Raw genomic sequence first — 23,554 nt, 5'->3', positions numbered from 1 at the left:
TGTCTTCAAGGCTTACTTTGGCACTCATAAGCTGTTTGGTTCAGAGCAACCACTTCACACATCAAAGGGAATATCCAAAAAAACAACTCCCAGTGAGCAGGTCACCTTGAGCGTTCAGGTGACAGTCGGAGTTTCTCCAGTTCAAATCAATTCAAACAGAAATATCCTCTGGACAAGGTCCTTGTCTGCCTACTTACTCATCAGGCAGTATGAAGCCAGAGACTTTTATTCTGGGCACATTAAACAAACCATTTCAATCACTCAGTGGATTGAAATGCCTGTTTTCAGTGACACAGTCCTGCCAGCCCTTGGTCACAAGCCTGCCTTCTCCAGCGACCACCTGCCAGGGGTGAGGATCCCCCCCCAGGGCCTGGGGTGGCAGAAGCGGCTCCCAGTCGCAGGATCATCCTTGTTTGTGAAGAGGTGGGCAACCCCCACAGATACGACAGCCCCAGACTTACCCGAGCCCTGTGTAACTAACTCCTCAAGCACACCCCAACTCCCTTCCCACACCGGCTAACACCAACAAACCCTTCACTTCTCCGCTGACATACCGTGTGTGTGCACAGCCACGGACTTCAAACTGGTACCCACTTCAACCCCCCCGCGCAGCAGACATGAAGAGCGCTATGTTCTCAAAGACTACGTTCACATCTCAGACGCTTTCGTACAGGTTTATTTCCCCTGTAGTTTTATTCTGCCGCTAAGGAGCTGGACCCCCCCCCCCCCCCCCCCGCAGCGGCAGGACGGTCCCGCCGGCTCTGCCCGCTCCTTGCCCAGCCGCCTGCCCGCCTCATGCCGCCCTGGGTGTTATGCAAAGGTTACGGTCCCTCCGCAAATCTGTTTTGAAAACGACGGGGCGCAGCGGCGCAAGGAGCATGCTCGGAGCAGCCGCTAATCCCCCCGTCTTAGCGACAGCACTGAGGTAACTAGCGGTCAAGCGCCGCTGTCCCCTCACATTCCCCGCCGCCGATCGGGGGCTGCGCCTCGCCCCGCACCCCTTGGTGGGACGCAGCCCCGGGACTACCGACCGGCCCCGATTTTCCCTTAGGGACAGAGGGACAGCGCCCGCGGAGCCCTCGCTCCGTGTCCCCCCAGCTCCGCACCTCGCCCGCCCCGGGCGCGCAGCACCCCGCGGAGCGAGGCAGGGAGGTCAGGGCGCGCCTTACCAAAGCGGTGCCCAAGGAGAAAGCCGCCATCAGACATGCCATGTGCCCCGCTGCCCGCCCGGCTGCTGGCGGCAGCTCCAGCTCCGCCGGCGCCGCGCCGAGCCCTCGAATGCCGCCTCTCCGCCCGGAGTGGCTGCGGGAGGCAGGCGGGCAGGGAGGGAGCGGCTTCCCCCCGCGCTGGGGCCGCCTCCGCCCGGGGCTGCCCGCCCCCCGGACCCTCCTGCGGGGCTGGGGACAGCCGGCGAGGCGGTGCCGGAGTCCCAGCCCGCAGGGGCGCCCCTCCGCGGGGGGCAGGAGCCGTCCCTCTGCCGAAACAGGCGGCAAACGCTTCCCAAGGGGATGCGGGCGGAGATCGCTCGCCGGGACACCGCTGGGGAGGGCTGCGGGCGTTGCCTCCACACCCGTAACCGGCACAGCTCCCGGCCCGGCTTCCTCATGGCCTCTCGGAGGGGATGCGCGGTGACATTCCCCGAGGAAACGGGGGGTCGAGGCGCCATCGAATGTTGTCTTGTGCCATCCTGCCCGCATGAGAAGGAGATGGCTCTTCTGGAAGTGCGACTTGCGTGCCATTGATTTATAAGCGAGCAAGCTGTTGGGGTTTAGAAATGGGGAGAAGGAAGGTTCTCACTGAGTTTCCATGTTCATTCATTTTCCTCTCAAATCAAACACCTGCATTTCAGCAAGGTCCTGCAAAGACATAGCCTAAACCACATACTCGTTTATAAAGTGCAATGGGCGGTGCTCACCTGCTGTTTGGGCTGTGTTGGCGCTGCTGACTTGAATCTAGATCCATGATGAGGTTGTGAGTTAGAATCATGAGCCACGCTACCCAGCGGCAGGAAACTCTGCCCAACCAGTTCACCAAGAAGCCAAATACTGGAAGAGCCATCAATTGTCTGAAGTGCCTGAGAAGTTACGTACCTGCTGGGCCAGTTTTTGGTGTGTGCTGATGCTCCCTCTCTATTCCTCAGGAAGCAGCAGGAAGAGGGGATAAATTATAGCAGGGGTCCGAGAACTGGATTCCAAGTGTCTACCAAACGTTCTACGCGTGAGTTCATAATCTCTGCTAACCAGGGGGTTTGCCATAATGTTTGGTGCTCATGTAGCATTGTACACACACAGAGGTAATCTTCACAAAGCCCCTGGAAGGTAGTTAAGTGTTTTATCCTTGCTGAGCTGTGGAGGGGTGTTTACTGCAGGAGGCACAGCACTGCAGGGAGGGCACTGCCACACAGAACATCTGTGCTGGGTCAGGTGAGAGTCCATGTCCCACAGTACCCTCCCTCCTAAGAATGGGCGGGAAATGGATGCTCAAAGAAGAGCTTACGCTCAGGGCTGGCTTATATCAGGTGTCATCCTGATACTCTCCCAGCCTACAGCTGGTTTTGTCTCTTCTTTGAGCATCCATCTCCCAGCCATTCTCAGGACCTTGGATTCAGTCTGTATATGTTGCAGAAAATTATCAACTTAATAATAACTAATTTATTGAGGAAGAAATGCCTACCTGTTCTGTAACACCAGACCAAACACAGATGAGTCCATACCGAAGTACTCACTGAAGGCTTGATCTGTGTTTGAGAAGAAATTTGAAACATAGTTCTCTTTTTATGTTAGAAGTAAAGAGAAATTATGAAGCAGTCTTCCAGTGAGGGTCCAGGGTTTTATTTAACTTGATTTGGAGCATGTGTCAGTAGCATCTAAAATTTATTCAAGCTTGTCTCATTTATTTTCCCTTAGAAACATTGAGAAGGCTGCATTATCTCCCTACAGGACCTGAAAAAGGCTGTGAAATAGAATCAACAGAATGTTTTGGGTTGGAAGGGACATTAAAGATCACCTAGTTCCACCCTCCTGTCATGGGCAGGGACACCTCCCACTAGACCAGGTTGCTCAAGGCCCTGTCCAACATGTCTTTAAACATTTCCAAGGTTGGGGCAGCCACAGCTTTCCTGGATAACCTGTTCCAGTGTTTCACCACACTCATAAGTGAAGAATTTCTTCCTAATATCTAATCTAAATCTCCCCTCTTTCACTTCAAAGCCATTTCCCCTCATCCTATATAGCTGTATATGTTTAAGGCATTTACAAAGTAAAAGAAACTGCTTAAAGACATCATTTATTTTAACTGTGAGATGGAACAAGATACTGAGAGCAAGAGATACCCTGATCTTAGTGAATGCATGATACCGATCCAGCACAATGCTTATTATCCTCTGTTTTAACTTCTTAAAGGCTCAGGAAGAAGTAAGGAAAACAACATAAAGGCTGTAACAAAACCCAAACGCATGGTATTGAAATCTGCTGCACAAACAAAAGTTTTAGCTCTGTCTGTAAGCAGCTTACAGTGCTAAAGGCTGAACTGTGCCTTTTGCAGCCCAGTCCTTCACAGGAAGCCATTCGCTGGCTGGCAGCTGCAGGGCTGCTCGTGCTGCCCACTGGGGCTCACCCATGTCACCAGCTCAGTCATGTTAACTGCCCCTCGTTCACAGCCCAGCAGTGTGCAAGGAGGAGCATTGCTCCAAGTTCATGCGATATTGTATGCCCTTGATGAATAAAGTGTCAGCTTCTCTATCAGTGTCATGGCTGGAGCAGCATGGGCTCAACCATGTATTTGCCATACTTCTTTTAACAGTGTACGTGAAAACTACCTTTCACTGTATGAAGTGTCGCAGAGGTGCAGACACTGGGCATGATACAAAGACAAGTGATGGCTCGACCCTGCAGCCTCAAGTACTGCTCCTGTCACCTTCCATGAGAGTTTTTCCTGAGCAAGACTAGATGATCAGATCCTGAGGACTTACTTTTCCAGGGTGGCCGCAGTATCAGTATCTAAGGGAGCTGCTTGTGAAAAACTGAGACATAAAACAGGTTTCTCAGAAACCAAGTTCTGTTTGGTATCTATTTTGTTACCACACAGGCAAAAAGTGATTACATAAGACGAAGCATGATAAAAATAGCAATCTCCTGCATTCCTACATTCCCTCATTAACTCTTCCATTAACTTTACCAGTGATCCCCTGGTCCCTGCAGACAAAAAGATCAAGAACACAACTCTGTGGGGGGGGAAAACAAAAAGAAAAAAAAGAAAAAGAATAATAATTAAAAAAAAAAGAGATATAAAGCCACATTTAAAAAATCCAGGACAAAAAAAAAAAAAAAAAAAAAAAAATAGTGAGAAACTGCAAATGAAGGTGAGGACAAGCAGGCAGGGACAAAACTCTGACTCCTAAAATAGAATAGGAAATAGTAGTAGCTTCCAAGCTTTACAGCAGGGTAAGCATTACAGGCAGTAGACTGATGCAGCCCACAGGAAAGAAAAAGGACATCCATTGCAAGCAGAAATGCACTGGGGAAGGGCAGGGTAAAGTGAAAACTCATCAGTGGCAGGGGACAGCAGATTTACAGCACAGCCAGGGGAGGCATTTTAGTGCAGTACTGATAGCTCTGGTGCCTCTGTACAAGAACTAGTTCATTGAAGCAGTATAGCCTGGGGAAATGCAGAGGCCAGCATGGGCTTAACTGCTGAGATACAACATGTAGGAAAAGTTCGACTGAGTAGTGTTGAAGAGGCAGATGAGAAAAAGTCTTCACTATCAAAGGCAAAATGTTTTAGATGGAGTGTTCATAAAAAAGCAAAGCAAAGCAAAGCAAAACAAACACAACAAAACCTTGGCTTTAACTGTTTGCAACTTCCCATTAATTTAAGCTGGTCTGGGCAGAGTTGAAGGAATTCTGTGGAAAAGATTTAAGGAGCTTTTGACAATAATGTCCTGTTCTTAGAAAAAATTGTTTATCAAAGAAAAACATTTGGGGTTTTCATTTCAGAATTGTGCTTCTAAATCTACCTAAAAAGTCAAAGGAGCAGAGAACACAAAGAAACACATCCCACTGTGAAACACTCAGACAATTTTTGACCTAAATAAAGCCCCAGCAACAACAGTTTACCCCAGATGGAGTGTCACTTTGCCATTTGAAAATATACACTGTTTTGGATGGTTTCTGAAGTATAATTTCTCTCTTCTCGAGCTCTACCCCAATTATTTCCATAGGTTTAGTGAAGTAAGAGCAGAAAGGATGTTGGAAGGTTTGAAGAGCCTAAAGATGAAGTTGAAAAAAAATTTATGGTCTGATTCTGAGAAAGGCTGAGTTCTGGCAACTGGCAGCCGTGAGCCTGCATTGTGCTTTAAAAAGAAAGGACACAGGAAAGGAAAGCATCGAGGCGAAGAAAATAAGTATTTTACTGGAAGATAATTATTTTAACTAAAGAAATACTATTCTGTGTTCAGGTTCCCATGTGTTAGGACTTGTAAGACATCAGCATATATATGACTTTCAGGTGATACATCAAATAAATCACTTTTATTTACTACTAGGAAGTTATTAGCAGCTTTGCACCCAGTCTCCAACTAAAAAGTATATTCCAGTATTTTTGGCAGTGGACTGGAAATCTGAAGAAGCATCTTACTAAAATACAGTAAATCCCTGATTTAGATCACATTTTTCTTCTCCCTTCCTGTTGCTCCCCTTCCATATTTGTTGGAACAACAGTTATAACCCCTCTCAATTTTGTCATGTCTTCTTGTACATGACACTAATATATCCCTTCCTAAACTGGAAATATTCACGTAATGCTATTTGAGCAGAATGTGATCAGTCAGTTTAAACAGATCTGCCTTCGGATCTCTTTAATATTGAAGAACATAATCAGTCATTCCTTTCAGGTTAGATATACTCTGTATAATGGGTGGGATTCATCTCTAATTTTAGCTGCCTAAAAAATTGGTATCAAAGCTAGTCATGCAGACTCTCTTTCAGTCAGTGGAAAGAAATGGGCATACTCAAAAGAAAATTTACTCTTTCCTTGAATATTTACCTTGATTTGGGATGGATTCTGGATCCATCTTGGCTTCCCTATCAACTAGGGAGGGCTCAAGACACCTAACTTGGAATAGCTGTGGCCAGTGTTACAGAGGCGGAGACCACCTAAGCTGTGTTCTTATGCCACTTTTGTTTTCAAGTAACATTTCCAGGAATAACACAAGAGGTCTCACCTGTTTATTTTCCATGAGATTTTGTCAGTGTTTTTATGTCTGGGTACTCAAATGTCCCTTTTTTGAGATCCAAAGGCAAGAAATTCAAGAGCAAAACACCAACCTATTTCCGAACAGTTTCAGCTGCGGTTTAGCTGAAATGTTCTGTGGGGAAAGCGTTGAGTGTCTTTCCCCCTGCAGTTGTTCTGCTTTGAAAAAGCAACTACAGCAGCTGGGGAAGGTTGTGAATGCCCCCTCTTCACGGTTTCTTTGTGGAGTGGAACAGCTTCATGAAGTCCAGAGTATCACCCCAGGATATACAGCTCTTCTATAAAGGACGAGAGACTGAATAAAGCCCCCTGCTCCAGGTTAGGGAGAGCAGTTATTGTGCCTGCCAGAAAAACACTGTAACTATCCACATCAGAAGGAAAATCAGCCCTTTTCTCAATCCTGTCCGCCTCAGGTGGTTTTGTACCTGACTGGCTGCAGAAGTGCAGAAGATGTGGGATTTTAGACTCTTTCTGAGAGATGTGAGACTCAGCAGAGAAACCCCAATTATTCCACATGGCCATGCCATCTGGCACATCTCGAGTTCATTTTATGAGTGACATGAAGCTCCTTTGGTGCTCCCTGCAGCTGTATTACATTATTTCATGCAGCACTGAAATTCCTGGGAGATAATGACCATGATTCCTAGGCAACAAAACAAGCATTTTAGTCTCAGTCCCATAGAGAAGTTGCATGTTCCGCTTTAGCTCAGGGAAAGAAAGCTACAAACCACCTCAAAACTGTATAGTTACTAACAAGGCATTGGAAAAGTTGTCCCACTCCCTCCTTCCAGTAGCCCACATGAGACTGAGAGCGCAAAAAGCAATGACACACTTGTATCATCCAACTACCAGGATTATGTGCAGAAAGGAGTGTAGCAGGAGCTCGTAAGCTTAGTGCATGCTTGTTTGCTTGTTACATGTACTTGGCAATGCTTTTGTCCAAAAGTACATCTAGAAAAAAGAAATGAGTGCAATGCACTCTGCAAAAGGTGTCTGGTCACCGGAAGGCTCCTGAGGAGTCAGAGCTGTCATTACCCATGAGGGAACCAAATTGCAGGCCCTGAACTACATACAAATTTGTCATGGTTATCAGAGTGACAGTCTGTCAGCTTAGAGAGATGAGCTCCTTGGAGTCCCTGGCACAGCTCATAGAGGCTTGAGAGTGGTGCACTGGGAACCCTGCAAATAATCTGGCACCATCACAAACCTCACAGCCATAGCATTCAGTAGTGCCTGACTTCTGTAGTCAGTCTGCAGGCCTGACATGAAAGCCTTTCATAATGAGCCTGTCTTAATTCATACATATTTGGCCATTGATAGGCTGATACATGTCAGACTAACAGGCCATATCTGCTAGTCTGGTCACTCATATGCCACCGGTCCTTTGGTCAGACTCCATTACAGGCTCAGGGAGTCAGTAATGTTCTGCTCTCTTCTGTGCAGGTACTCTAGCTTCATTTGAAGATACCAAATCTTTGATAGTTTATTCCACCAGTTTTTCATTTGCTGTAAAATAATTTGTAGAGTATTTACATGTCTACTCCACTTTTCAACTATTTATTTACGTGTGTAATTAACCAGGTTAAAAAGCCCTTTACAATTTGGTACTTTTCTGTCCCCTGGTCCCAGGAAGGTAGGTACTTAGGCATAATAATCAAGTTTTATCAAGTCTTTTTGATAAGCTACACACACTGAACCCTTTAAGGCTCTCTGTAAGGCAGCTGCCACCTAACCATTTTTGGGTCTTTTTTATACCTTTTCAGCCCCTCCATAGAGCAGTTGATGCCAAAACTTGATGTAGCATTCCAGTGTTGACCCCACTAATGCCATGTTCAGAATTCACATTACCTTACTTCTGCCCTGCTTATGCGCTGTTAACCCAAACATCTCATTAACCTTTCTTGGGCACAGCGAAACTGTGAGAGCTCATGCTGGTTTGCTTATCTTTCAGTTGCCACGTCCTGTTCTGAGTCCGCTTCTGCTGGAATACAACATCCTATTCTGTAGGCATGACCTTCATTCTTTACTCTTAAAAGTGTATCTGTGCAGTTGACTACTTAAATACATTTCACTTAAGTGAGTCAAGCTTATCAAGAAGTCAAGATCATTACATGCAACAGTTCTAGCCTCTTTGTTTACCATTCTGCATGTCACACACCTTAATCAGTGGAGGAGTTATATTTACTGCTGAATCACCAATGCAAATATTTAATCACTTCAGGCCTAACACTATCTCCAGTGCAATCTTAATCAAAACATGCCCATTAGAATCTTCCCCAGCGATAACTGCTTTGAGGTATGTTAGTTTACCAGTTGCTAAACTATTTACCTTATTTTATGGTATTGGACAGATTGTTATAGGACTCTAAGTCAAACCTCACAAGAATGTAGCTCTGTCACGTGTGAGCATGCATATATCTTCATAAATCAGGCTTGTACCTCCTTACAGAAAAGGACAGTCTTCTCAGTGCAGGGCATTGTGCATCTTGTTTGATATTACAGTTCATTGTTAAAGCCAGTCTGTTATTGTGCCGTGACCTGGTGTCACAGACCTCAAGCTAATCCAGCCTTTGCTCCAGCCTTTTCTGATTCTGGTGCAGCATTTTTAGGAATAATGACATTTCCCCAGGACTCCAAATTTTATTCAATGTGGTCAAGGTTCTCTGTAGAGATATTTTTAGGAATCACAACTGTAAACTATCCAGGCCAATGATTTAGCAGTTTAGTGCCAGCAAGTGCTATGTAGCATTATCTTCCATCCTAAGGGCCTGAAACATACTTGTCTTCATTGATTTACACCATGTAGCTCCTTCCCAAATTTTATTAAATTACTCTGCTATTTTCTGCAGTTCTATGAGTCGTGTCAGGTTTACAGTGGATCTGTCCCATATGCAGAGCACTACTGGGACTCTTCTGTTGTTGACTTACTTGTAAACAGGCAGACTGGCATCAGTGGTTCCTCAGCAACCACTGGCTTCCAGTCCAGTGAGACAGAAAGTACCTAGCTATTCTACATTGGGCATAATGTTGTTAAATGTGTACCAAATCAGTACTTTTAAACATTCCAATGTTGGTTCACTACTGACAGCTGCAGAATACAGCATAATCTCCCATGTTAAAGTCTTTCTGCTTTCATTTCCACCAAAGTACTCTCAGTGTAGTGCATGGACACTAACACCCCTTTGTTTCCTTTTACTATTTTGAACCATTCAGATATACTTTCCATGTCATCTGTACATGCACTGTGGACAGCTGGAGTTTCCAGATGTAGAGCAGCCCTGGTGAGAAGCTCCTTGCAACTATGCATGCATATGCTTCTGCTATAACATATGTTCAGTGGAAGCAGGCTGTGTCGTTAAGGGCAAGACCACGTACCTGGGCATCCCAAACTAACGCAGCAATTCCTCAAACTCAGCTCAGATAACTTTTCTTCATAGAAGAGGAAGGACCTGAGGGACATTAGAGACTTTTACATCTCAAAAAGAATGACTTTCTACAAGGGCATGTAGTGACAGGACAAGGGGGAATGGCTTTAAGCTGAAAGAGGGGAGATTAGGTTACATATTAGGAAAAAATTCTTCCCTGTGAGGGTGGTGAGGCACTGGCACAGGTTGCCCAGAGAAGTTGTGTCTGCCCCATCCCTGGCAGTGTTCAAGGCCAGGATGGACAGGACTTTGAGCAACCTGGTCAAGTGGAAGGTGTCCCTGCCCATGGCAGGGGCTTGGAACTAGATGATCTTTAAGGTACCCTCCAACCCAAACCATTCTGTGATTTGATGATTCTATGGCATGACAAAGTAACCCTACAGTGGATGGCTATGCCTCAGAGTCATTTTATTCAAGATAGACTTTCTGTTTTGTAGCAGCCTTCTCAATTTTTGTTGGGAAAGGAAGGTGAAGAGGAGACGAGAGTTAGGGAAAGAAGGAGCCTTCAGGGAAGTCATGGTGCAGTGGATTGCAGCTTCCCCAGCCAGAGTCTGAGCAAGCTGACAGGAAAACAAGTGGGATCCTGCAGAGCCTTTTGGCTTTGGCAGTTTTCCAGTCTAATGCTTTTGGTCTGAAAAAATGACATCTAGTTGTGTGCTCTTGAGTCTGTGTCAGAGGTAGTTCCAGAAATGAATAGCCATTTCCCTCTCTTTTAAGCCCCCTAACTCCCCCAGCTCTTTTAAAAGCCGAGTAGTCGACTAAAAAAATAAATCACGTAACACGGTGCTTATAACCTTAATGAAAGACAGGCTAATTAAAGTCATCACGAAATAATTACAATCTGCATTTGCAAAGTTGAGAATGAAAGGGAGACTGTCCCCAGTTACCCATGGAGAGATTATTTGATAAAAGAGAATGAGACAGAGACAATTGCAATACAAGCTGTAGGACAAAGCAGGAAACTCCATTTCCTCATATTTAAGATATCAATCACTTCTGACATTGCACAAGCAGAATGAAATCAGATTATCCTTTACAGTGACCTGAGAGCTTCCTTTGCTAGGTTTTTTTTGGCAGTGACAGCCTAGACCATATTTTCCTGTAAGTGAACTGTAGATATACCTTGCACACATTTGCACCATCGTGTTGCAAAAGGCTTTAAGGACAACCCAGCAAATACAGAACTGTAGTAAAGCAGAAGCCAGTTGCTAGCATGAGACTGAACAACTCAGGGAAAATGGAGTTTTCAAGCGTGGCAAAAACTTCAAACTCACTCTCTTCTAACGAAGTTTTTCAGCACTTTTTGCTAGAATCGAAGAAATTGTTCACAGAGCAGTGTGACCACACTCATTATTAGACACAGGCCAACCACAAGGCTTAGAGACCATACAAAATATAAAAGAAGAGGAGGAGGAGTGTATCTGCTTTCTATCACGCTACTGGATGAGACATCTGCTGCTGCCTGATTGCTTGTCCAAGGCAGGTTGCTAGCAGCAAGAGTCAGAACAGGCTTGCACACTAATAACACATCCCTGCTTTCTCACTGCTCTGAGGACCCATGCAGTGGCACAGTGAGTTTGCAAGGCTGGGCAGTGATCTGTTGTGAAGGAGTGAAGCAGTCACAACTCTCCTTAACTAGTTTCCTTAGCTCTACCAGTATGCACTGATGAATTAGAATTAAAGGAATTTTCAGCTGTCTTTGCATTAATCCTTTTTTTTTTTCTGTCTTCCGTACTCCTCCTACATAACCTACACGCACACGTACCTTTGTTAGGTCCTGGGTTGCCCAGTCTTTGCTGATAGACGTGATCTGGCTGCAGCTCTACACGCAGGATGTATCGGGTTGGAGGCAGCAGCACTGCAATGGAGACTATTGCTTGTGCAATAGTGCACTGGTGCCACTGCTGTACATGTTCTCTAACATGAGTATGTTGGGGTCAAGATGCAGTCTGCTGAGAGGGATACGGGGTGGAAAGACATGACGGATGTCTTCCTCCAAGGCCACAGTCTTGTTATTGAGACCTCCATCCTGGTTATACTTGAACCGAAGAGGGGAGGAAAGACACCAGTCTTGAAGGTCACTGCAGTAAGTAAACCTTATGGGCCATTACTGACAAAATCCTGAAAAAGAGGGAAAAAAACCTTGTGCCAGCTGTGTGCCTGCAGAGACACAGGCTCCCAGTTAGGTGCTGCTGCTGCTGAACTCCCCATGCTTGCAAAAATTGCTGCCTTTTCTCCATGACCCAATATAATGCCCTGCCCAAGCCTATAAGGCCGAAGATCTGCTGACCCACCTGACTAGGTGTTGGCATGATGGACGAAGTTGGTACCTTCTTCCAAGGCTTGAAAGTTCTGGAGGGAGGTTTCTTCTGAGCACCTACAGCTGTCTTACAGTGTAGGTGTTGATGAATCAATGTTGCTCTAGGTTGCCTTCAGTGGAGAGAAACAGACATTTCTGGGTAATTTCATCTCATCTGAAGTAGACACCTAAAACAGGGCAGATGAATCATGTCCTGAAGGTGCTCATTTTTCTCGGTTGACAACAGACGCCAGTCCAAGGCAAGACAAATGGCCTCATCCCTGTCACATCATCACACAGCAAATACAGCTGCATCTCTGGGAAGGGTCAAAGCTGTGGTTCCTGCAGGGAGGGCTCCGTCCTCCCAGACAGCCCTGCTACGTGGCAGCCCCAGTCCCCACCCCTGGCCAGGGGTGAGCTACTCTTCCTGAGTCCACTTCTTCTGGAAGGACAGAAAGGAGGGATGAGAGATTATACTACCCATCCCTTTGGCCCTGTAGAGCTGTTTGCTAGCACATTGCTATAGGGTTATAGCGCATTGCTTGCCCTATAGACTGAGTGACACAGCAGTGACAAGCCTGAGGCAAGCAGATAGCCTCCTGTTGCCATGTATTACCGATCATGCATTCTTATTTCCTTATTCAAGCATGACTTCAGTGAGTACCAGTCACAGATTTAGACACTGTTCAGCAGAAGTGAAGGAAAAGGATCTTTTCCTTCAACACTAATTAGGATTTAAACCCAAATGGCGCAATGTTCAGCCTCTTGTATGTGATACTCAAGAGGAAGCAAGCTCACTGCTAGCTGGCACTCTGCAGCTGTCCATTTCCTTAGACAAGAGGAATGTGAGACAAGAGACATGTGAAATCACCTTAGTGATAGTTAAGGAAAATGACAGTTGGAATATGACATTTTTTAATTAGCTGAGACCTAATATTTAATTACATTTTTGATTGATAGGATGTTTTTTACAGATAATTTGACCATGCTCATAAAAATTCGTCTTTCTTTAATACTAATTTACTTAAGTTACTGATTCTGTGAATCCAATATAAGAATCTCCACAAGAAGTAGCTGAAGAGATGAAGAGTCCATAAGCTGCACAAGCCATCCGAATGTGAGAAGAGACATCAAATTAGGATTTTGAATGCACTTGATGTACAATTAACCTTTTAATCAGAAGAATAGGATGTTTGTTGTTGCAATCAGATAAATAGAAGTTTAGAAGCTCCTATCAATACCAGACCACAGTCACAACAAGTTAGTGATTTGCATTGCCACAACAGCAGTGGAAAAGTCCAAATGCATCAGTCCCATGCCTCAAGCTGCAAGTGACTGCTCCTTGACCCCCGACTGCTGCACTGGCTTCATGCATTGCTGTTGTGCTCACTTCACCTTGCAACAACCCAGAACATACAAAAGCAAACAGAATCATAGAATGGTTTGGGTTGGAAGGGGCCGTAAAGCTCATCCAGTTACAACCCCCCTGGCATGGGCAGGGACACCTTCCACTAGACCAGATTGCTCAAAGCCCCATCCAACCTGGCCTTGGAATGAAGAGGAATGCATGGAGGAAACAAAACCTTTTTCTTCAAGTGTTTTCACAGAGTTCAGGGCTATGCTTTAAGCTGATATATCGTCTCTCAAAGAGACAGGTAGGATCACTCCAGGATTCCCACAGACACCTTTATCCCTTCCTTTTTTTGACTGTAATTCGTCAGTAATTCCGTGAGCTTAACTGCGTATGTAACTAGAGAGCTGCATGACTCTTCATGCCTGTGACAGAGTCTGCAGCCAGGGCACGCCAGGGTGACCTGCAGGCAGCAGAAGCTCCTGCTGCCTGTCCAGCACCTCTTTGCTCCATGTCATCTCTTCAGAGTGATGAAATTTATTCATTTCCCAACTCTTATGCCATCTTACGTGCTGGAAAAGAAGATACTTGGATGCCTTTGAGATAGGAATGGAGTGTACTTTAGCATTGCAAAGGCCATTGAAAGTGAAGTGAGTTTCCAGGCTGCCCTGTTCGACAGCCAGCCAAAAATTCTTGAATTAGTGAATATTTAGTGCAAAGAGAGGCTGGAGCAGCTGATACGGGTACTGTGAGCGCCATCTGGTGGCTACTTCTGCACAGTGCAGCAGCATCTTGATCTGATACCTTCATGAATGTATATTTTCCATGCCTGTCTAATCAAGGTTTTAACAACATTTTGGAAGCTCGGATGTAGTGTTATATTCATGCAGTCTCATCATTAAAAAACCCTTTATTTATGAAGTTGGCCGTGTAGGAGAGGGAATAATTACCACTAAAGCAGCTTTGAAGCCTGCCCACACACACACACACCCTTTTCTAATTAACTCTAGATTTTTTTTCCTTGACTGCACATCTGCCGTCAGATCGCACAGCTGTGCTTACTGCAACAATTCGAACCGAACTGGTATAGCACAGACCTGCAGAAGTGAGGTGATCTTCTTTTCAGTGATTTGAGTGGTCGTGTAGGCAATGATCCGAACCCTTAGCAGGACCAGGTCTTGCTAAAAGCATCCTGAGTTGCTTATAACCCTGCCTAACCTGCACTAGTGTTGCTGCCAGATGTGCTGGTTTTGGCTGTGGTAATTTTCCCCATAGCAGCTGGTACGGGCCATGTTTTAGATTTGAGCTGGAAAAGGTGTTGATAACACAGGGATGTTTTAGTTGCTGCTGAGCAGTTGCTTACACAGAGCCAAGGCCTTTTCTGCTCCTCACACCACCCCACCAACAAGGGCTGGGGATGCACAATTTGTTGGGAGGTGACACAGCCAGGACAGCTGACCCCAACTGACCCAAGGGATATCCCATATCATATGGGGTCACGCTCAGCATGTAAAGCTGTGGGCAGAAGAAGGAAGATGGCCAGAGTGAGGGTGTTTGTCTTCCCAAGTAACCATTACATGTGATGGAGCCCTGCTCCCCTGGAGATGGCTGAACACCTGCCTGCCCATGGGATGCGGTGAATGAATTCCTTGTTTTGCTTTGCCTGCATGTGCAGCTTTTGCTTTACCTATTAAACTGTCTTTATCTCAACCCAGGAGTGTTCTCACTTCTACTCTTCAGACTCTCTTGCCCATCTCACAAGGGGAGAGCGAGCGAGCGGCTGTGTGGGGCTTAGATGCTGGCTGGGGTTAAACACCACCAACACAGGATCACAGTTCTAAGCTCTAAGTGAGCTTAGAACATGGCATTTACAACATCATTAACAAAAGCTTGTGTTTCTCTGAATTAAAATATTGATTATTGCTACGGTTTCTAGCACAATTTCACATATATTTGACCATGGAAGATCAAGTGTCCTCCCGGCAGCAAGAGTAATTGAAGAGAGATGTGATCTACAGTACAAACATGCTTCAGCTGCTCAGGGCAAACTTTTAACTGAGGCCATGAAACAGCCAAGTGGATGTGAGCAGGCCAAATCCCAGTGTCTCAATGCAAACTTTCTAACCACAAGTTGAGCACAGCCCTAAATTTCTTAAATGTTTGGAAACTGAGTCCTTAAAAGAACCAGTTAACACTAGAAACAATTGGTAGATGGCATATCTGTATAGCAAAAATGTTTAAACCCAACCCTTTTTCAGCAGCAGTGCTGTATGACTCTTCTCATGAAGTGGAAACCAGGTTTCCAGCAGGCAGATCCACAAGCTTGATCCAGTTAATAGTAGATAAACAGGTATGTCATTGATTTGGATCCCCAGAATGCAATGTCCAGGGACAACCCAGTTCTCATAAAGATAAGTAAAAATGACACAGGTCTGCTTAGATTACCAATGGTAATATTTCTATCACCAGATTATTTCCACACTCTTATGCTTTAAAGCAGATGTCAACAGTTCTTTTATTACTGAGTCAGTCATAATGATGAGCTGCAGTCCCTAGTCAAGCCAGGCGACATCACATGCAGGTAATGTGGGCCTGAAGGGCTGGCTGGCTGATGTCAGTGCAGCTTGTGCATGCTTCCTAGCGCTAGCTGCTAAGGTCCTACCCAGACCCAAACCCTGCAGGTCATTTTTCCAGGCCATGCTGAGTGCATGCATGTACTCCTTAGTTTATTGGTCAATATATATAATTAGGATATCCTGAAGTCTTGGGTAAGGCATATTGCTGTGCTATTGGCTCAGATCATCTGCAGCTTTGACTCCTCTTGTTGCTGTTTTGTCTAATTTGACTGTCTTTAAATGCTTTAGTGTCTCACTTCAGTGTCTATTTCAGCACATGGTAAATCCAGCAGAGGGAAATTCTGGTCCGGTGGCTTCCCTGTATTTATCAGCCAGTTCCTTCTGTTCCTCTGGCACCTGGCTCACAGGCTGGAGGTAAGTAGGAGAGAGATGAAACTCCTGGTGTTTCCCAGGCCTCTCTTGTTCAATCTGAGAGCATGTCCTATTGCTTTACTCCCCCCCTTTAAAGAAAGTGTAGTTCCCATTCTCCATCACAAGTCTACAATGACAAGGGCGCTAAGGGAAATTCCTAGCATAGCCCACACAATCCCAATGGGATAGAAGATGGTGACTGCACAACCTGCTCTTCCATGGCATGACTAGGTCCAGTTCCAAACTGCCTATGCCCATGGGAATGCTGTGCAGCAGCTGATTATGGTCCTGGTTTCATAGTACCGTCATTCTCATCATGTCTCATAACTTACTTATGAAGCTGGAACAAAGCTTTTGGTTATTTACAGCAACTGGAATTATAAGTTGTGGAAAAGGGAAACGATTTAAAACTCCGCAAAAGACTCGAGTCTCATCTCATCAGTTCCAGGCCCACCCCATGACATGACAGAAGCCAGAGACTGGCTGGCTGGGGCCTCAATCTCACCAGGAAGTCAGCTGGCAGATTGCTATGGCTTTCAGTAAGAACAGAACACAGTATTTCCTAAGACCTTGGCCTTGATCACAACATGCATGAAGGGAACAGTAGCTTAAGTGACCAGTACTTAGAAGCTAGCTAAAAACTTGAACAGCACAGACTAATACCACCCACCATAGGATGAGATTGATGAGAAGGTGCATTACTGCAATGGTGGGGTACAGAGCATGCAATAAGTCAGCTCCTAGGAAACCAGACTGTGGGAGCTCTTCTGCTGTTCAGAAACTGGTGCATCCCTGTCTCTTGATGCCAGAGCAGCTTAAGTTTTTCTGGGTAATAATGTCAGTCGGGGGGAAGAAAAGAGCATCTGAAACAAGCAAAGTGCCTTTTCTTAGTCGTATAGATCCTGACCCACAAAGATGAAAGGGCTGCTTAAATCCCACTGATATCAACAGGAGCCAGCTACCTAGATACCATTGAGTATCCTACCAGCAGACTGATTTATTTCCCTGTCCCACTTGCTGTGTCTGCATCTCTCAGAGCAGGGAGTGTCTACAAGCCTGTCTGAATGCTTCTTGGAAGTGAGAAAGCAATATCCTGTGAAAAGGGGAGATCTGGCTACTCCTGCTCTCATTTTTAGAGAGTTCTCAGAGTCTAGGCACCACAGTGTGGGGGGAGGGGGATTTTTATTGGAGTAGGGGAAAAAATAAGGCTACATCCATTAGATCTGGCTTCTCTTGTTTAATTTAGCTCAGAGAGATCATATCTCTATATAATCATATCTTGGACCAAGGTTAGCTCCATCGTTGATAGTACTGGCCACCCTCCCCTCCTGCAGGTAGAAGAGGCTTCGAGTTACATGACAGAACAGCAGATGCCTTTGGGATGCAAAAATTTTAAAATAGAGATTTTATTTGTAGAAAGACTTTTGGGGAAAATCATTTAAAATACAACTTTGCTTCAGAGAGTTTAAATATATTTTGCATAAACAAGTCCCAGGATTCCACAGTATAAGCCAGCTGTACATGGTCTTTATTTCAACAATATTTGAAAGAACACCAGAAAGGTTTACTAACAGTGAGAGTTTGCTACTCAAAGTAGACCTCTCTCCCCCACCCCCCCAGGAAGAGAAAAGAAAAAAAAAAAAAAGGAGAAAGAAAATGGTAATAACAGAAGCAAGAGAGCTCATTTATATTTTCAACGATAGCTCATTGGAGAACTTGTGTTTACTGACGGAAAGTATTGTCAAGTGACTGCTCAGTGAATATAGCACCAGAGCTGGCTATATTTGAAACCCACATAGAGTAAGTTTAATGAATACTAATCACACTGACTTTCCATCAGTGAGGTGGGCTGTGACTCCATACCCCAGACCTGAGCAAAGGGACAGCCAAGCTGATGCTACATGGAAGGAAAGCAAGAACAAGTCATGCAAGACCCCATTTCATAGGTCCCCGCAAAAAAAGAAACAATATTCTAGACAGGAATGTAAACCACCAACACAACTTTGTGTGCAAAGACACCCCAGGTACTCACACAGCCATCCCTTCTCAACCAGCACAGCCCATTGGCCTCACAGTGACACTGCTGCTAAGGACAGAGGAGCAAGGCTGGATGTGACTTCCCTCATCAGAGTGATGATACAGTCTGAACTAAATCAACCTTTCTGCAGTAAGGCTAGCTCATAAGATGGCTTCACCCTTCTGCTTAATTAGAGTTCTCAGCAAGGTTCCTACAGGAGCCATACTGTATGCAGGAAAGGAGGTATAAAAAAATTAACACTGACTGGACCCAGAGGACAGAAGAATTGCTTGTACACCGCTACTCCTGCTGAGGTCCTTTATCTGCTGCATCCCACAGCATGCTACATTTCTAGATGCCTCCTTACTCTGACCCTTGCCAACTAACCATAATGTAATCCACAAAGGGCCTGAACTGTTCAGGAGGTATAATCCAGAGCCTCAACATTACAGGATATTTAGTGCCTCAACATGAATGCTGAGCATAGGCATACAGACAAAATACACAGACATAAACTGGTTTGAGATGAAATACATAAATTCTATTGCAAATATGCACAGCAATATACTGCCCTTTATCATTTGTTCAACATATTCCAAGCAGAAAAAAAATACATCACAGAAGAAACAGACTGTAACCTTACCAGGATTGCAGCTAAGAGGGGTGAAAAAAGATAAAAGTAATTTCTTTCCAGTGCCTGAAATCATAACATCTGGTCAAATGCCACAGATCCTTCAGGCTGCTTTTAGTGGACTCTACTTTGGGATCATCAAGAGCAAGGCAAAATGGCACTGTATGACACACCCTCACCCAACCAACCATTTTTGCCAGGTAAAAATAGATTAACAAAATACTTTGGCCCAAATTAACTTTTTTCTCCCTTCCCCCATCTAGTAACATGTTAAGGCTGTGCAAATACTGATTTCCTATTAACATACACATGTATTTAACATACTATACATTTTTCACATAAAAGCAATTGTTTCCTCATAGCCCAACAACTAAAGAAACTAACCTTGAATTAAGAATCCTCCAGATCAAACTCCTGCTCTTCTAGAAACTCCTACAGCAAGTCCACATAGCCCAGCTCTATCACTCTTCCTTTAAAGACTCCTAACCAACCTGCATATGCTAGAACACTAATTACCCTGGACTCATTCTGCAGCCACTGGAAAGAGGCATCCTCATATGTGATAAAAATCTCAGGTGAGGTGAATCACCCAAGTGCATAAAGCCACAGAATGACTGTGGGCTCAGCTGTGTGAGCTGAGATGACTTGCTATAGGTACTAAGATCAGTTGCTCCCTTTGCTGTGTCATCTAAATATGAGAGTATTGAGTAGTTTGGATTATGTCACTATTTACACCCAATGGCTAGGAATCATTGCAATACTTATAGTTGATAGTCCGAACAGATGTTTCTCTGTCCCTGACTCTATCACATGTACAATGGGGAAAATTCCCCGCTCCATACCTGAGGGCAATGTTGAAAGGGTGATTCATTCATTAAAGGCTGTTAGGAGCTCAGGAATTTGGTGATGGACATTGGGAAGGAGAGAGTAGGGTTATCTGAAGTTAACATATACAATTAACATAGAATTTAAGACAAATATATTAATTTTCCCCTTTACCCAAAATATGTAAATGAAACTGATCACTTTTATATTATAAGTGCTTGTAGACAAAATTTCCCAGGAGTCCTTTGGGTTCAACCTAATATTCACCCGATCTTTTCTTTATATAAATGTAAAGGAGTGTTACCAGAAAAATCAGTACTAATGCAACTCCAAGTAAAACTCCAAGGACAATCACTGCCACTTTCCAGGTGGAACTTTTTCCAGTTGATGACTGAGCAGACAAAGCTGGAAATTTAAAACACATTTTAGAAATGTTAGCTGGAGACTAGTAGGCGTAAGAAAGCCTGGAGCCCTAAGTGGCAGCTGCATTTTACTGTTTGGCACCTTTGGAACTTTTGAATAATATTAAAAATATTTCTGTATGTAGTAAAGATTTGATAACTTGGAAATTTTATGGACCCCTCTCTCTATGAACATCCTTGTGATCTAGTGGTGACATCCATAATCATCAGCTCTGAGGATTTGCTTGGTGGAAAGTATCCAGAAGGTTCTGTGAGGAGAGAACTCCAGTCTGTACCTCAACAAAGAGTCACTCCAAAGTGTGAAAAAGAGCCGTGAAATGGAGCTGTACATAATTTAACCCTCACAGTCCTCCTTATGCTTGCACAGGAAACTTTGTGAAATTAATCAGGACCTAATCTGCCAGCTGTACTCACACCTGCCTGTGTCTTGCTCCACAAGACAGTCCACTGAAACCAGTCTCTAAACTGATAAGCCAAAACCAGAAAGCTTTCTGATTGCCAGATAAAGGCAATGAAAGGCCTGTAGCACATGTGAGCACACCTCATCTCTGTGGTAAAGATGCATGTAGTAATGGTGGAAAGGCACAAGACAAAATTATAGTGCTAGCCAGCGTTTTATGAAGAGAGGGTGTTAACTGGAGCAGAAGGAGCATTTGTGTTGCATGAAAAGCTCCCAGCTCACAGGAGCTCAAGGCAATAAGCATATTACCACTACCATGAGCATGACAGATACTGTATTTTGGATTAATATCCTGCACAGTTTCTACTTTCCCTATCAGCCTCTCTGCATCTCTGCAGTACTTTGTGTTGCCAAGTCCACACTACCTCTGGCCAGGGAAGCAGGGGCCAGAGGTTTTTGAGGGTTGTCCAGCGGAAGAGGTGAACCCTTCCACCACATCTCTATCCAGAGGGAAGTATTGCAGGAGAAGCCTCCTCACCCCCTTCTCCACTGAAAGCCAATCATTTAAGATCAGCGTGGAGGGTACAAAGGTGATACACGCTGCAACAAGAAGCTCACCTAGCTCTCCTGCTATGTGAAGAGAACCCACTCATCCTTTAAGCCTGGAACTGATTATGTAGTGGCTCTTTTAAACAGCTCCATAATCTACATGACATCTATACTATCTATTCTGTGACTGTTTAAATAGGTCATCTGAAATACTTGAATCTCTTAAAAGAAAGAAACTAATTTATCATCTTTTGTGAAAAGCAGGACATACGACCCTTTAATCTCCACACCATCGCAGAAAAGCTGTTTCAACACCACTTACATTGTGCAGTTACTTCAGTTTGGTCACCAAACTTGCTCTTCAGTATTTGACTTAAGTGTGCCTGCATAACATTCACACCGATGGACTCTTGGTTTTGCAATAGAGAAGTAAAATAAGCAATCACTCTCCTAGGTCTGAATCCAAGCATAATGATATCGAAGTGGTCATCTTTCAGTTTAATGAGCATTTCTCTAACAACCCGTGTAAATTGAAATCAATATTTTTTCCATATGTCAGTCAACTGAGGCAGAGCAGGATGCACACATCAGCATACACACAGCAGGAGATTCATTTTTTCCATTTTTATCATTCTCTCAGGGTAATCACTTCAGAATAACAAATAAATGAACAATGACAGTAATTTTTATTTATACCACTAAAAAAATTACTAAAGAAGGATTCTGGAACAACGCATGCTCTGTGATTGAAAATATGAAATCCAAGTTTGACTTTCAAAGCAGTAATCTGTTTACTTCGTTATCAATGAATAATGCACTGAAACCAGCAATCCTCCTCCACAGGCTGCAAACCCATGCGGGACCCTGGCTGTCCAAAATTTGAAATGTAAAAAGTGCATCTAACATTTCTAAAGATACCTTCAGCGTCCCCTAGCTTTTTCAACATGTGCAACTAAACTTCAGGCATGGTCATGCACACACTAACAGCACAAAACTTGATGTCAGAGGTTTAGAACAGATAAAATGCTTTGTCACCAGATCATCAAAATCATGACATTACACAATAACTATGCAAAGAGAGACAAGGGTGTGATTTGTCTCTCAGTCATTCTAGCATAAACTAAGTATAATCCCATTATACCAATTGGAATGATTTCAGGTTTACACTGATGTCTCCAAAAGTACCGTCTTGCCTAGTGCTGCATGTGGATATAGGGCAAGAACAAGCAGTCCTCCCTTCTAACTACATGAGACTGGTTGAAACATTTCTGACTAATCTTTACAGAAAATTAGGTGTTTGATTCAGCCCACTAAGAAAAAGGTATATTCTTGCTGTGGATAAATGTGATATTTCACCTGAGAAGTCTGAAAGATTACTGTGTTTCATGGATGGTAATGAACCTTGTTTCTGAGTCACTGCTGAGTTGTCTACCTTCATCTTTCTCTGTGGGATAAACCCCCACCCCAAATTATATGTCGCATTAAGTTCGCATTAAAATCCAACACAGAAATTAACTACATTTTAGAATCATAGAATCATAGAATGGTTAGAGTTGGAAAGGACCTTAAAGATCACCTAGTTTCAACCCCCCTGCCATGGCCAGTGACACCTCACACTAGACCATGTCGCCCAAGGCTCTGCCCAACCTGGCCTTGAACACTGCCAGGGATGGAGCATTCACCATAATTTTCAGTGATGTTAGTACAGCCTCTATTTCGTTTAGCCATTTGATAAAAAGTGTAATAAAAGTCATGCTGACATGGTGCATAAGACCCGAGTGAAATCTTACTAAAACACAATAAAAGGATTCCTGTTGCATTTAGTCAGGTTAGAGGAAGCCTTTTAAATTTACTAAAATAAATTTAAATCACCATGAAATGGAGATGCTAGCAGTCAAAAGATAAGGTTGCCTCTGACTTTGTGTTGTGAGAACAAATTAATTACTGCTTATGAAATCTGTGGAGATTCTTAGCTAAAAGGTATGACAGGCTAGAAAATAATTTTCTATGCCAGTTATTTAAAAGCAGTCTACCCCAATCTTACAGTAGTTTTACCTTTCCAACAGGCTTATATACATCAGGATTCCTGAGAGGTGTGTAAATTATTAGTCCTTTTCTTTAGCATCCTGCTATAGACAGCTAAGTGGCAGACCGCTGCCTCTGCATGTCAGCTTTACTAGGATCACCCAGGGTCTTTAAGCTTCCACTTCCCCTCCTCAGTTCCTCCCCGATATGAAACCTTCAAAACTTTCTCCAGTCTTGCAACTGCTACCAGGAAGCAAATTGACAGTGATCTGGACTAACAGGACACACTTGTAAAGGTCCCATATTTCCAAGTATGTGTTGAAATGTTATTTTTGAGTACTATTCTTTTTCCATCTCCAAAGGCATGTTTTTAG

At 44.2% G+C, this 23,554-nt stretch overlaps 1 protein-coding gene across 2 annotated transcripts in view; it reads right to left on the bottom strand.

The window, feature by feature from the left end:
- The window catches only part of ABCG1 (ATP binding cassette subfamily G member 1), a 54,662-nt gene extending 53,200 nt beyond the window's left edge, over window positions 1-1,462 (bottom strand). The window contains exon 1 of one of the 2 annotated variants that reach the window (XM_030477897.1): window positions 1,170-1,462. In XM_030477897.1, the coding sequence (XP_030333757.1) occupies window positions 1,170-1,211 (42 nt within the window). In that variant the 5' untranslated portion in view covers window positions 1,212-1,462. Of the gene's footprint in view, window positions 1-554; window positions 634-1,169 lie in introns of those variants that run through there. The other variant, XM_030477898.1, reaches the window with a different exon arrangement.
- Window positions 1,463-23,554: the final 22,092 nt, after the last annotated feature.

The sequence above is a fragment of the Strigops habroptila genome, chromosome 2, assembly GCF_004027225.2.
Source record: "Strigops habroptila isolate Jane chromosome 2, bStrHab1.2.pri, whole genome shotgun sequence".
Taxonomy (NCBI): domain Eukaryota; kingdom Metazoa; phylum Chordata; class Aves; order Psittaciformes; family Psittacidae; genus Strigops; species Strigops habroptila.
Note: the sequence above shows the minus strand (reverse complement) of the source record. Positions and strands in the feature narration are given on the sequence as shown.